Source organism: Canis lupus, chromosome 14 (genome assembly GCF_011100685.1).
Source record: "Canis lupus familiaris isolate Mischka breed German Shepherd chromosome 14, alternate assembly UU_Cfam_GSD_1.0, whole genome shotgun sequence".
NCBI classification, from domain to species: domain Eukaryota; kingdom Metazoa; phylum Chordata; class Mammalia; order Carnivora; family Canidae; genus Canis; species Canis lupus.
In genome coordinates, this window is record NC_049235.1 from 7,360,897 (window position 1) to 7,376,762 (window position 15,866).

General features: G+C 43.9%; 1 protein-coding gene and 1 pseudogene across 3 annotated transcripts in view; one reads left to right on the plus strand and one right to left on the minus strand.

The window, feature by feature from the left end:
- Positions 1–5,941, minus strand: part of AHCYL2 (adenosylhomocysteinase like 2) — a 161,460-nt gene extending 155,519 nt beyond the window's left edge. For both annotated transcript variants that reach the window (XM_038556547.1, XM_038556546.1), the window contains exon 1: positions 5,518–5,941. In XM_038556547.1, the coding sequence (XP_038412475.1) occupies positions 5,518–5,880 (363 nt within the window). In that variant the 5' untranslated portion in view covers positions 5,881–5,941. The remainder of the gene's footprint in view (positions 1–5,517) is intronic.
- An 8,028-nt stretch (positions 5,942–13,969) lies between these two features.
- Positions 13,970–14,598, plus strand: LOC100688210 (annotated as a pseudogene). Its single transcript, XR_005369150.1, has one exon. The product of XR_005369150.1 is annotated as an ATP synthase F(0) complex subunit C2, mitochondrial-like (transcript).
- Positions 14,599–15,866: the final 1,268 nt, after the last annotated feature.

Consider the following 15,866-nt stretch of genomic DNA (forward strand, 5'->3'; position numbering starts at 1 on the left):
CTCAGAACTGCAACAGAAGAAATTTCAATCTACCACTTTCTCCTCTGCTCTGCTCTGCTCTCACTCCAGGGCCAGAGGTCAGACTAAAAAAAGTTCCTACAAATTCCACAGAAACCTGATCAAGCTTACTTACCCTTTCTTTGGTAAATGGAATTTCAGCTCCTCTAATTGTGCATACCACCTGAACATGCTGGCTGGGTGATGGATCGGGGCAACTGTCAGGATTGTTCTCCCATCTACCTCAGTTATACTTCTCTCTCAATTATTTAAACAAAAGCTACCATGAGAGAAACTACATATTCTTTATAAACTCAACTCGACAAGGAGTCTGAATAAAGTTGTCAATAAATCTTTCCGCGCCACCCCCCCTTCACTGTAGGATAGAGAAACACTTTCTATAATAAAGAAACTCATTCTCCCTTCACAGATTATCCATTTCTTCCATTACTGGACAAGACATCAAATACACAACTGCAAATTCAGCTCTGAGCAACCTCCCAAAACACCTCCTAATGTTCACTCTTTCCCAGGCCCAAGGAGAATAGAATTCACAAATTATACTAATACAAAATAAGGGCTACTTTCTCAGAAAACTCATATATGTTCAATATATGGTAAGACTATTAAACAAACTCAATAAATAAAAAGAAGTTGCCGGTTAGTGAAATAACAAAAATATCTACAAAATATGTCCAAATTAAGTAAGATTTAAAAGGTTCAATCTGAGGGGCATCTGGGTGGTTCAGTGGTTGAGCATCTGCCTTTGGCTCAGGTCATAATCCTGGGGTCCTGGGATCGAGTTCCGTGTTGGGCTCCCCATGGAAGCCTACTTCTCCCTCTCTGCCTGTGTCTCTGCCTCTCTCTGTGTGTCTCTCATGAATAAATAAGTAAATCCTTTAAAAAAAAAAGTTCAATCTGAGCTTTGGAACAGAGAAATGAAACTTCAACTAAAAAGAGAGGCTCGGCTTTGGAGTCAAACAGATTATAGAGTTCTGTTAGCTTCATCACATTACTGAATGAATGTATAACCTTGAGGCAAATTCCTTAATCTCTTCAACTCTGTCTCCTCAATAAAACAAAGATAATACTACCTTATCTCTGAGAGCTTGTACAAGGATTAAATAAAACAGTATATTTAAGGCTCTAATACAGTGCCTGGTATGTAGTTGGAACACATAATAGTATGCTTCTCCTTATAATTTTCAAAAAGCTTAATTAGAGACTCATTCATTAAGAATGTGGGACTTAAAAAACTGGTAGCTGGACAGAAAGGAAGAGCATATTCTTATGTACTGAAGATTTATTTACAACTTTAAAAATAAGGATATATGGTCACCTGGGTGACTAAGCAGTTGAGCCTTCTGCTCAGGGAGTAATCCCGGGGTCCTGGGATCAAGTTCCCACATCGGGCTCCTTACAGGGAGCCTGCTTCTCTCTCTGCCTATGTCTGTCTCTTTCTCTGTTTCTCTCATGAATAAATAAAATCTTTTTGAAAAATAATAATGAAAAAACAAAAATAAGGATATATTTGAGGGAAAAAAGGATAAATTTATCAATAAATTATTAACATGAAAATGCATCATTGATCACAGAACACTTTTTTATATATAAGATACTCTTCTTCCTTATAATTTTACAATTTTTTGAGGTTCTACATTTGTACTTTTTTTTCCTGTCCTATTCCTAGAACCCTGACTTTGGCTTTGGAGCAACCTAAACCTTAGGCCAGACAGGAATGCCTTAGAGTTCACTAAGTATTCTTTGTTTTTAGGGTTTTTTAAAGATTTTATTTATTTATTTATTTATTTATTTATTTATTTGAGACATACAGAGAGAGGCAGAGACACAGACAGAGGGAGAAGCAGGCTCCTCACAGGGAGCCCCATGTCAAACTCAATCTCTGGACCTGGGATCTCGTCCCTAGCCAAAGGCAGACGCTCAACCGCTGAGCCACCCAGGTGTCTCGTTCACTAGGTATTCTGAAAGACTTCTGGGAGAAGACCAGAATCCAACATCTAAAAATTTAAAAAGAATCAGTGTGGTATAATAAAAAGGACATGGGCTTTGGAAACAGGCAAAGGTTTAAAACAGATTTGAGTCCTACCCCTACAACTTGCTAGATGTACAACCTTGAGCAAGGCACTTTATCTCTCGAGGACTTCCTTGCTTTATCTGTAAAATGGAGATACTGTCACCTATATTTCCCTGTGTTGTCAGGATTAGAAAAATGCCTATAATAATTCCTGGAATATAAAAGGCCAATGAATGGTAAATCATATTTGGATCAATCTGCCAACTGCCTTACTGAACATTTTGTAAGGCTGTACTTTCCTAACTAGCAAAAGGAGTCATACTGTTCCCACATTCCCATGCGTATAACCAAAAGGTTCCATTTTAGTAATCTATAATTAACCAAATCAAGAGCTTAAAGAATTCAGGACAAGAAAGAACTAACATGGCTCAACTCATTCTCTGCTGACAGAAACAAATCCAGTGTAAAGTGGATACGTTTGCCAAAAAGAAAAAAAAAAAAAAAAAAAGACTGCTTGATCATGGTCATTACCAATCGTGATGTAGGCACACACAAGCTACAGCTCTTGGGCTTGCAGCCTTACCATCGAAAAGTTTTCATTTTCCTAAAATAAATACTCTCCTGCTTTGTTTTCCCTGCTGGGCTATGATACTCTTATTGCCCCATTTTTAAGAACACAAGGAAGAAATCCTCTCAACTATTAGTACTCCATTCACTTGGAATTTATCTTCCTATTCCACAAATCACTTCTTACAGAGATTTTTGGTTCATTGGGTTCACCTGACATGAGCTTATGAAGAAAGACATTAATACAAATATATGATAGCCACAATGACAGGACCTGATCCCCACAGCACCACAAGTTACATGATGGAGGCAGGAGCCAAAGATAAGATGTGACTAAGTAACCTGCGTACCTTATATTCATTCTTATTAACTACTGCACTTGGGAATTCTGGCTCTTATAGAAAGTTTATTTCCCTTGTGTGGCTAAGCAGAGTAATAAAACCAAGAAAACTGATGACAAATACATGAATAGAGTAAGGGAAACCATCAACAAAAAATGTGACAAGATAAGTAAGCTTGCAGGTGAGAGTTACAGAATAAAAGCAAGCAGTCACCAATTACATAGCCAAAGGTAGCTATTTCAAGTCCTGATACCCCCCGTCCCTCCCTACAGTAAAAGCAGAAGGGCATCGAGGTCGTAATGATTATTTACATAAACAATCTAAGAATCAAGAAAGACTCAACAAATCAAAATGTCACACTATCACACTTGGTGAGGTGACTTTCAACTTGCAGAAAGAACAGCAGTCCCCTGCACTTATTTTAATTCAGTCAATTCAATATTGAGAAAGTTAAAAAATCTGTCCCCAAAAAGGAGCTCAGCAATGTCTTTTAGTTGTGTCATACAGCTGTATCCTCGCCTGGAGGTTCATTTGCTTAACTTCCAGCAAAAGTTGTTTTTTGGTTGCAATTAACATTGTAAGACAAGCTCAGCCCTGTCTTCCATAGCCTTGAGGCTGCTGAGTAAATCTAGAATCATGGAACCTACATTTTGATGCTGGAAAAACAGGAAGAAGGTGGTTCAACAAGGAAAATGGTCAAAAAGCATGTCTAGATTTAGGAAAAACAGACTGATATGCTGGCCTGTGATTTTTCAACTTCTCTATAAAGAATCTATTGAGTTGGGCATGCCTTTCAGGGGAGATTATGAGGACATGCACTTAAAACATGATGGGAGGAGGAATAAAATAAAATCCTTAATAATAATAGCTATCATCCCCTAAGTCCCTAGTATATGTGCCAAGTTCAATGCTAAAGCCCTTTACAAATATTTCTAATCCTCAATCATATTAGTATTCTCATTTTATACAAGAGGAAATGAAAATTCAGGGAATTTAGAAATTACCCAAAAGCTAGTTAGTAAGCATACTAGTATTGAAACCCAGTCTGCCTGATTATAAACCAATACCCTAAAAGTAATTTGTTAAACGTCATTACCCTCAAGAGATCTCATCAAATTACAGATTTACACAAAAAGATCCCTAATCACACAAAAAAGATTTGGCCAAAGTTATAAAGCAACTCAACCATTCAGAAATGTTTCAGATTTCAGGACACATATCTAGGTACTATCAACCCGAGGACCTGGGCTGCCTCCTGTATTATAATTCCCTCCCAGAGGAGTTTCATACTGCATACAAAATGGACAGTATTCTAAAGCAATTTATAATTAAACAAATTCCTTCAGTCTTGCGTCTGACATCATCTATCCCCTACATCTAGGGAATTAGAATGAAAGGGTTATCTGCTTTCCACCTTAATCATGAGACTATTACAACAAAAGTTGGGCTGGATCCGGGGTTCCAACTCAGCAGAGTCTTACACAGGGAAACCATTGCAGGCTTCACATCACTTTACTGCTGTTCAGACAAAGCAATGAAAAATCATTCACAACATAAAAAACAAAAACCACAAATCACTGTGTTCATACTACGCCTTGGAAATTAGAGCCATAAATCCCTTTTTATATGACCCATATCTCTTTTTCAATAGTTGCCCCCCCCCCCTTTTTTTCCCCAGTGTGAGAGGAGAGAAACACCGCGGACGGCCACTGTAAGGGGAACACTGGAGTATCATACATCCAGGCTTCCTTCTCCGTGTTGAGACTACCTGCTCTTCAAAACTACGTCTGAAAGAAGCTGTCGGCTGAGACAGACAGCCTCGCAATGACTGCCTTTCCCCAGAGCAGAAGCACTTCTTCCTAACTAACACTTCCAGATCATAAAGGAACCAGTGAAACAATCATTCTCTTCACACACAGTCTAATAATCCTGGTGGCCAACTACTAGGCAGAAGAAAAGAGCGAAGAGACTCTCTCCATTACCCTTCCACATTCAGAGGAGATGCAAGGATACTGCAGTATCTGGAATGAAGGGCACGGCATCAGTACTGCTCTATGGAAGCGGCTGGCCACAGAAAGGCAGAAAGTCATCATCATCTGTACAGAAACCAGAGGACTGAGTATTTCAACGCGAGGTTAACTACTGCTTACTCGTCCTCCAAAAGGAAAGATGTTTCCACCCTCATTGCTGGGTGAACTCTCATAAGCGATAAGGATTTTCTAGACCATCGCGGGGTCTCTCCCTTAACAGTCTGGAATGTAACACGGGGAAGTGTGCTGGATGTGGGGGCGAACGGTAGTATGAGGCGCCTCTCCTCCCCAGCCTATTCCAAGTAGTAGCGAGAGCGCTACCTCCATGTTATTCATAGCGAAGTACGGCCGTGCCACCTGGAGTCTTCGCTCCCCAGCGCGGCGGGCAGGTGGGGGCATCTCTGAGAGAGTGGATTTGAAGGGGAAAGGGCTCTCCAGGCGAGTGCGACCGGGAGAGAGGGCGTGGAGGCTGGTGCTGCCCTGCCGCGAGGATCTGCGGGTCCCCCCCTCCTCCCTCTCTCCGCCAGAGGCACGCCGGCCCCAATACCTTCTTGACTGTGCGCGGCGCCTCGGTGACGGTGCCGTCGGGGCTAACCAGGGCCTCGCCGCCGTCGCGGTGCCGCTGGTGCTGGTGATGAGGGTCGCTCCGCTTCATGGCCGACGCCTGAGGCACTTTCCCGGCGGCAGGGCTGAGAGCGGCGGCGGGCCCAGAGCCCGGGCCAGGGGCCGGGGGCCGCTCCGCGGCGGGAGCTGGAGCCTCAGGGTCCCCGCCGCCTGCCGGGGGGGCCATGGCGCTCACAGCCGCCGTGCTCAGTCCCAGTTGCGGCTCCGCCTCGGAGGGGCTCAGGTCCTTCAGCTCCACCTCAGGCACCTTCGCGGCAGCCGCTGCTGACACGACCTGCACCGACATCACCGCCTCCGCTGCAACCGCCGGCTCAGACTCCGGCTCCGGCTCCAGCTCGGCCCCGCCTCCCGCCTCCCTTCCCCTTCCCTCCCCCATTCCCCCACTCCTCCCCTCCATCGCCTCCGCTCCCACCCCCTTCCTCCTCCCGCCCGCCCGCCGGCGGCCAGCCAGCCCCGGCCTCTCCCGCCCCACCCCGCCCGGCCCCCCGCCCCGGCCTGGCCCGGCTCTACTCGCGCGCAAGGCGCCACGGAACCTGTAGTGCGCTTGCTCCGGGCAGCACGCGGCCAGAAGACTGTGGGACCTCAGCCCCCAACCTGCACAGCGAGCCGCCGGGGGCGGGGCCCGCGATGCCCCCTGGGAGTGGTAGTCCCCGCCACCCTGCCTCGGCTAGTGGGATTCTGTAAGAGATGGAGCTCTATCTAGCACCTGCGACTAACGGAAAGGAAAGGAGGGAGAGTCGGTGACCCGACGTAGCGGATGAAGAAGAACGTCTCCCGAGGAGTTGCAGCTTCTGGGAAGGGAAAGCCAGGAACCCTCGGGTGGGAACGGTGGGGGAGGAACGACTCTACCCTGACAGCGTGAATTTCCTCCGTCGGTGTGCGTCTGTAATCACGTGACCAGGCATTTAAAGGAAAAGCGGAGGCGTCACGTGAGAAGGCTGCCGGCCTAAGGCTTGAAGTAGTTTGCTATTTCCATTTTTACGAAGTCGGGACCCCAACACTTTTACGAACCTTAGTGGCTATGTTTGTAGAAGGAATAAAAATAGGACTTTACCTGCTGTGGCAATTCCTGGAACGTTTAGAGTTTGGAATTTTAAAATCAGTCTAAAAAAGAAGTTAGGTATCACTAGTTGAAATTTCAAAACTAAGGAATAACACGTAGCCTTAAGCAAGGCCAAGTCTTCTGACCTATTAATTGCACTCGGGAAATAATATGAAATTCGGATAAATACATAAGCAGAGAGGCATATTAACAAAAAACATGAACAATGACTTCCTAAGTGATTTTTCCACAAGTTAAGAAATGAGACTTTTTAAACTTTCTTTGTAGTTTTATTTTTCTCAAGGGTTTAGATTGTTTATTGATGCCAAAGTAGGTTTTCCAGATAAAACTTCTGTGTTTTGTTTTATTTTAAGATTTTATTTATTTATTCATGGGAGACAGAGAAAGGCAGAGACACAGGCAGAGGGAGAAGCAGGCTCCATGCAGGGAGCCCGACGTGGGACTCGATCCCGTGGTTCCGGGATCACGCCCTGGGCTGAAGGCGGCGCTAAACCGCTGAGCCACCCAGGCGTCCCTGTGTTTTGTTTTAAAAGAGGCAAGCACAAAGACGTATAGCGTTTTATTTTTAGTAACAGAAAGGTTTTGAAACTACCCAAATGTCCAGCAATAGGGAAATGGTTATAGCCTTTAAAATTAAGTTTGCCAAGAATTTTTTTTAATGACGAAGAGAAATAAATGCATATAAGATATATGCTAAAAAGCAGAATACAAAATTTCACGTTCCGTAAGATTTTACTGTGCGTATAATATTTGAAAAAAAACACACTAAAATGCAATTGACTGGGCAGCCCTGGTGGCGCAGCGGTTTGGCGCCGCCTGCAGCCTGGGATGTGATCCTGGAGACCCTGGATCGAGTCCCGCATCGGGCTCCCTGCATGGAGCCTGCTTCTCCCTCTCCCTGTGTCTCTGCCTCTCTCCCTCTGTGTCTATGAATAAATAAATAAAAATCTTTAAAAAATAAAATAAAATGCAATTGACAGATTATGGTCTAGGTTAGATTGTTTCTTCTCTGTTCTCAGGGAAACTGAGGCAAAGGTGATCTTACAGTTTATGGTTGTTCAGAGTAAGCAAGAGCTCTGATAATCCCAGAAGACCTCTGGACATCTAATCTTTAGAGTAAATGTTCCCTGGCAAAGAGAGGGAGAAATTATCTGCCTTGATCTCCTATTTCCCTGTGCTACAGCTGTCTTGGGAAATCTGTTCATTTGTGGAGTTGTTTTACCCTGGATGGAGTCTTTTGTATCCTGGTCTCAATTTATGCCTAATACTATGTATGAGGCATGTGAGCGTTGCTATTTCCACAAAGCCCACAAGTCTACCAGAACCAAGAGCTTCTTAAGATTTCTTTTCACACTCTAGCTTTGAGAATTTCCTTCCTGTTATAAAGAACCAGCACAGAGCTTCATCCTCCAGCTGTCGGAGCAGAGATTAGCAGAGCTATAACTGATTTCTTTCTTCCCCCTAATACACAAGGGACCTGTGGTACAGCCACCTGGCATGTGTCGGAGTTCATAGACAGCAGCTGCCTACCTGGACTGCCACTAGTATTGATTACGATAGGGAAGAATTAATTCCTCAGTGGGATGTGGTTACAAAACCAAAGGAGTTGGAATGCTGAAAAGAAACTGATATTCACGGGATCCCTGGGTGGCGCAGTGGTTTGGCAACTGCCTTTGGCCCAGGGCGCGATCCTGGAGACCCGGGATCGAATCCCACGTCGGGCTCCCGGTGCATGGAGCCTGCTTCTCCCTCTGCCTATGTCTCTGCCTCTGTCTCTCTCTCTCTCTGACTATCATAAATAAATAAATAAATAAAAATTGAAGATGCAATTTATTTAAAAAAAAAAAAAAAAAAAAAGAAACTGATATTCATCCTTTATTTATTCAGGCACCCTCCACTGGTTAGGACCAAACATCAGGGCACACTCCTCAACCATTCTCAGCTCCATCCTACGCACCTCCTACTTCTGCCATCTTTGTTACTGAGGGACACCAAGCACAGAAGAGGGAAATACTATGCTGGAAACAGGATGATTAAGCACAAGTATATGAAATAGTTTTTGTTTATGTTTCAAGGTTCAAAAGATACAAGAGTATTTTGGAAAAGTAAAGCATCTTCAGTTCCTCTCCCTGCATGCGACCGGTTAAGTTTCATCTCCATCATTCTGGAAATATTCTATGTATTAATGTGTATATTCTCCTTCTTACAAATAGTAGCCATGAGCCTTGGTTCTTTCACTCAACGATGGAAATAGCAAACTCAGAGAAGTACATATAATCGGAAGGGTCCTGTCTCTAATCCTCACATTGCAAAAATAATGAGATTAATAATTTAAGTTAAAATTATTTGCCCAGAGTCAAGTCACTTCAGATTTAGCAGCAGATTCAGGACCAGAAGTCAGAGTTCTTTCCACTGCAAGATTACCTGTCCAATAAAAAGTATGGGATTGGGCAGTCACTGAGTACATGTGGTTCACAACTTCCCACTGGGTATGAAAGGCCTTGTGTTTCTATATGCCACTCTTCTTCCTCTGGGTTAGGATCTTATTAGAACTTCACCCAAATGTCCAAACAATGCTCCATCTATGTATCCTTTTGCATTTGCAAGCTGCATGTTCAGATAACCATCTACAGATACCAGGTAGCCTTTGTACTCCATTCCTCACTGAAGTTTCACCGTACTGACTTTCCTGTTAATCCATTCAGGAAAGGCTTGGGATTGAGGGATAAACTCAGAGCAACTACCAGAAAATGCTAAAGGCCACTCGCTGCCAACTGAGCAGTCGTCCAATCCTTGTGACTGAAGTAGCTACAGCCAGCAGTTTATGAAATATTTAGATTACAGTTCCTCCCTAGTTGGCGTATTCAGCTGCCACACCCTGGCAAGCGGGAATGTATGTTCCATGTGGAAAATTGGAAGAACTTTTGAGGTATCTGACCAATCCGAGAGAAAACTTGAAGATATCAACGTTGAGAGTTCTCCCAATGAAATGGGCCAGCCAGATCACTCCATGTTCACAGAGTTTCCAGAGAACCATTTAGTGTCACACTCTTAAATATGAGCAAATAGTCATCAAATATGAAGAAAACCTTTAATAAAAAAGACAGAGACCAACAGGAGAGAAAATAAATAAATAACTTAGAGGAAGGAAAGGCTGTGCATCAAGAAGAAATCAAGACCAAAAAAAATCATTAATATCCTCAGAGATTTAAGATATTGTATTTGTGAAAGAACATGCTATTTTAAAAGGTGAACATTCAGAAAACAAACAAGACTTTTAAAATGAAAGCATGTAGCAGAAATTTTTAAAACTCAATAAATAAGGGACTCCTGGGTGGCTCAGCAGTTGGGTGCCTGCCTTCGGCCCAGGTCGTGATCCCAGGATCTGGGATCAAGTCCCACATTGGGCTCCCTGCAAGGAGCCTGCTTTTCCCTCTGCCTATGTCTCTGCCCCTCTCTCTCTGTGTCTCTCATGAATAAATAAATTAATGTTTAAAAAAACTCAATAAATAAGAGAAAGAAATTAAAAATGGGAAAGATGCATTTTCTCTTTGCTCAGATTTTTTTTTTTAATTTATGATAGCCACACACACACAGAGAGAGAGAGAGAGAGAGGCAGAGACATAGGCAGAGGGAGAAGCAGGCTCCATGCACCGGGAGCCTGACGTGGGATTCAATCCCGGGTCTCCAGGATCACGCCCTGGGCCAAAGGCAGGCGCCAAACCACTGAGCCACCCAGGGATCCCCTTTCTTTGCTCAGATTATTGACGAATGGTGGCTTGTTTTGTGTTTTTTAAATCTGTGTCTCATGCATGTTTTAACATGATAGATGGAATGCATTGTGTAGCTACAGTTTTCTGGAAAGGTTGGTCTTTTAGGAATTAATTTTCAGATATTCAATAGGTTTTTTTTCTTTTTGAAAGAAAAGATTTTATTTATTTATTTATTTATTTATTTATTTATTTATTTATCTATTTAAAGCAGAGCAAGAGTAAGAGAATGGCTGAGGGAGAGGGAGAAGCAGGCTCCCTATGGAGGAAGGAGCCCCATTAAAGGCTGAATCCCAAGGCTTTGAGATCATAACTTGAGCTGAAGGCAGATGCTTAACCAACTAAGCCACCCAGGTGCCCCCACCCCATGTTTGTTTTTTTTTTTTTAATTAAAAAGGGGGGGGGGAGAAGGGGAGAAGGGGCTCCTGGTTGGCTCAGTTAGAAGATCATGAGACTCTATCTCAGGGCCATGAGTTTGAGCTTCACCTTGAGTGTAGAGATTACTAAAAAACAAACAAACAAATAAAATGAATTACAGGGCCAGTGGAAGAAGTCTAACTTCTGAATAATAGGAGTGCTAAAATGAGGTAAAGAAAATGGGGTGTGTCGGGGAGAGGGATGCAAATCAAAGAAAAGTTTTTTAATTTCCCAAAATTGAAAGATGAGAATTTCCACAATGAAAGGCGTCATTAGGTACCCAGTCCAACAGATGAAAACAGACTTACATTAATATACATCATTGTAAAATTTCAAAATCTGGGGACAAAGAGATAATCCTTGAAATGTCTGGAGTGGGTCAAGGAATAAAAATTTTACAAAAGCTGAAGAATTAGAAAGACACTGAACCTGTTAAAATTAGTTCTGGAAGCCAGAAGATAATTCCTTCAAATACCACAGACCCTCTATTTGCCTTCCCTAGGGAATGAACTGAAAATCAGCCAGGTGTGAGAAGAGCAGTCATCTGATTGCTCAGAGTTAGATAGGGGATCAAGGACCAGTCCCCCTGTTTTCATTTCTACCTTCCAAAGTTCCTGCTGCCTCCAATTCAGAGCCTTCTGGGGGGCTGCAATATGAGTTTTTCCTACTGTTGGCTAAGACTTTGCCTTTTCAAATCTGCTAAACTACAACTCATCCTTTGCTTAACAGCTTTTGAAACTGTTTCTGTTGGTTCCTTCTCCTCCACCTCTTTTTTTCCGATTATAGGCAAAGATTGATAACATCTAAATTGAGATGCCTGGGTAGCTCAGTGGTTGAGCATCTACCTTTGGCTCAGGTTGTGATCCCAGGGTCCTGTGATCAAGGCTCACAAGGTCCCACATCAGGCTCCTCGTGAGGCACCTGCTTCTCCTCTGCCTGTATCTCTGCCTCTCTCTGTGTGTCTCTCATGAATAAATAAATAAAAATTAAAAAAGTAAAACAGCTAACTCCTGATCTTCTGTATTGGAAAGTCAAATGATAATGCTTCAAATGAACATTCAAGAAGTAGTATTATCATGTTTTTTAGACATATGGGAGGAAATATAAGAATAGTCTAAAATAAATTGGTTGACTCCCAAGAGCAGGAAATGATGGAGTATCTGGTAGGAATCAGTCCCAAGACAGCTATGTTAATCAACAAGACCCGTAGAATAATTTGACTTCTCACACTGTATCATGTACACTGTATCATGTGTAGATGAAAAGAAAAGGTTTTTTCTTTTGTTTTTTTTTTAAGATTTTATTTATTTATTTGACGGAGAGACGGAGCACAGGCAGGGGGAACAGCAGAGGGAGAGGGAGAAGCAGGCTCTCTGCTGAGCAGGGAGCCCGATATGAGGCCTAATGTCGGGCCTGATGTGGGGTTTGATGTGGGGCTCCATCCCAGCATCTGGGATAGGCCAAAGACAGACATTTCACTGACTGAGCCACCCAGGCATCCCAAAAAGAAAAAGTTTAAAAGCAGGCAAAAGCAATACATAAACAGTGTATAGAAACCCAGCACTATATGCATATATGAAAGCATAATAATGGACTAGAAGGCAACCCACAAAACTCAAAGAGTTGTTTTTCTGTCAAAGAAAGGGAAATTAGGAGGAGAAATGGACCAGGGATGTTGGTCAAAGGGGACTTCAGCTAAATCTGTTACATTTTCTTTCTTTAAAAATATAAGCTGGAGGGAATCCGTGGGTGGCTTAGTGGTTTAGCGCCTGCCTTTGGCCCAGGGCATGATCCTGGATTCCCGGATAGAGTCCCACATCAGGCTCCCTGTATGGAGCCTGCTTCTTCCTCTGCCTGTGTCTCTGCCTCTTTCTCTCCTCTGTCTTTCATGAATAAATAAATAAAATCTTTAATAAAAACACACACATATATATATATATATATAAAAGCTGGAAGTAAATATGGTAAAATGATTTAAAAAAAAGAGTTAATTCTGTGTAGTGGGAATATGGGTGTTTATTAGGTTGTTCCTTGTGTGTTTCTGCATCTTTCCAATTTCTTAGGTTAAAAAAACAAAAAACGAGGGGATCCCTGGGTGGCTCAGTGGTTTAGTGCCTGCCTTCAGCCTAGGGCGTGACCCTGGGATCCTGGGATGGAGTCCCCAGTTGGGCTCCCTGCACGGGGCCTGCTCCCTCTGCTTGTGTCTCTGCCTCTCTCTCTCTCTCTGTGTCTCTCATGAATAAATAAATAAAATCTTTTAAAAAAGAAAGAGAAAAAGAAAGAAGAAGAAAGAAAGAAAGAAAGAAAGAAAGAAAGAAAGAAAGAAGAAAGAAAGAAAGAGAAAGAAAGAAGAAAGAAAGAAAGAAAGAAAGAAAGAAAGAAAGAAAGAAAGAAAGAAAGAAAGAAAGAAAGAAGAAAGAAGAAAGAAAAGAAAAGAAAAGAAAACTCCATCAGGCAGAGGAAAGGTTGGGGCAGTAGCTTGACTACTTAAAAGAAGCTTGGACCAACAGAGGCAGGCCTCCCAACCTACGAAGAGGGACAACTAAGTTAAGAGTGGCAGATTGAGGGAGGAACTGCCCCAGCATTGAATGCCTGGAGCCCTCTGTTCTCAGGGTAACCGCTCAGCCATAGGGAGTCCCCAGGCTCCTTTAGGACCCAGGAGTATCTCTTCCAGGGATCTAGTTCAGAAGCTTTGGTAGAAAAGTGACCACAGTGACTCAGTCCTGAGAGCTGGTGCTCCTATAAAAACACTGCAAGATTTCTTGGTTGTAGGAACGTCATGGTCCTAGACCTCTCCCTGCCACCTAACAGAAGCATCCCCTAAACGTGGGCTCACAGTGCCCTCTCGTGGTTACAGACTCTCTGTCAGCCTCCACCACCAGAGGCAGAAAGGTAACATTTCTGAGCTTTTAAAGCCCACAGTCAACTCCCTCTACATCCCATTTCTCATTCTTTACCTGAATATTCCCATTAAATAAAGCAGGGATGGAGGGAATGTCCACACAGATGAAAAGAAAGAAAATCGTTGACATTTTCCCTTATTTCCGAAAAGATCATTAGACAACACTGATACATTTTACTGTTTTGAATACTCTTGTTGAGCTCTCGGTCGTCTCCGCTCTGGGAGCAGCTCTCCTGCTACAGCCCCTCATCCCCTGAAAATGTAGGCCTGTGCAAAGTTCGTCTCCACCCCCTTCTTGGTCCGGAGCACCTCTCAGCTGTTGAGCCGATCACTGTCTGCAGTGGTGCTAAAACCACCAGAGACACTGACAGATCAGAGCCTCAGCAGCTTGACAGCCCCACATCCCCTGACCTCCCTTATTCCTAGCCGCAGCTTCCAAACCAGCGCCATTTCAAGGGACATTGACACGGCAGCCAAGTTCATTGGGGCTGGGGCTGCCACTGTAGGGGTGGCTGGCTCTGGGGCTGGAATTGGGACTGTGTTTGGGAGCCTCATCATTGGTTATGCCAGGAATCCCTCTCTGAAGCAACAGCTCTTCTCCTACGCCATTCTGGGCTTTGCCCTCTCGGAGGCCATGGGGCTTTTTTGCCTGATGGTGGCCTTTCTCATCCTCTTCGCCATGTGAAGGAGTCGTCTCCACCTCCCATAGGTCTTTCTCCCATGTCTTGTCTGCCCTGTATGCCCTGTATGTTCCTTTTCCTATACCTCCCCAGGCAGCCTGGGGAAAGTGGTTGGCTCAGGGTTTGACAGAGGAAAGACAAATAAATACTGTATTAATAAGAAAAAAAAAAAGAATACTCTTGTTGATAAAGGTTAAGAAGTAGCTACATTCCTACTGAGCGAAGCACTAAGGGCAAGAATGAATGAGGGAAGCAAGCACTAAGGGGTACAGGGAGGCCAGAGAGAACACAGCATGGGAAATCTGGATGAGAAGAAAAATCCAGAGTCAGAGCTGAGACTTGGTAGTTAGGATGACCCTGGGTCCAGGCTCTGTCACTTATGAGCTGTGAGGTTGTGCATAAGTCATTTTGCTTTGCTGAACGTATTTCTTCAAAAAACTTCTGATGCCTCTGCATTAAGCAAGAAGCAGTCAAATATGGTGGCCAAGAGCATGCTCTGGAGCCAGATGCCCTGACGGAATCCCAGCATTACCACTTACTGTGTGGCCTTGGCTGAACGATCAAACCTCTCTGTGCTTCACAGATCCGTGGTGAGATTCAGTGAATCAATGCATGTGAAGTGCTTAGAGAAGAGCCTAACGAGCATTCGATGAGTTAGCTATAATCATTTGTGTCTAAAGTACCATATGACCAGATCAGTATGTAAGCACCCTCTCCCCTTCCCCTGGAATCTGACTCTAGGCAAAATGCTTATGCCTCTGTCACATAAACAAGCCTGGCCAGTACTCCACAATACCTTCCCAGTCTGGGGGCATCACCCTCTTTCCTCCACAGAGCCTTTCCACGTGATCCTGAGTCCTTGGAACCCACTTCCTAATCTCCTACTGATACTGGAGGAAGTGGAGCTAACAGGCTTCCCTCTGAGGAGTCTGAATTCCTTCCATCACCCAGGGGAGGAAGCTGTGGATCAGAAAGCATTGGTCCTACCGACATCCCTTTTAGGAGGAAGAGCACCGGAGGTGGGGCTCAAGGATTGCCACAGGAGCCATGCTCATCTATCCTAGCAGGGTGTAGTGACACTTCCGATGGTCACTCCAGGGGCAAGCTGCATGTTCTTGCTCAGTCAGCTTATAGTCAGTGCACAGAGAGGCAGCTGTGGCCACAGAAGAATTTTTGTCCATATGGAGCCTACTGGCTGGGAAGGACAGCCAGTGCACTAAGCTGACGTCAGCCTAAGATCTGTCAGTCCTGACCTCAATAGCACCAAGCTGTTGGCCTTTCAGAATAGCCTGAGGAGGAAGTGGGAGACGAATGAGATAAGGACCAAGCAAACAGGTCAAGGCCAGGGCCTATGGATATTACTTTATTTTTTTAAGTAATCTCTATGCCCAACATGGGACTTAAACTCTTGGCCCCCCAATGAAGGGTCGCATGCTCTAC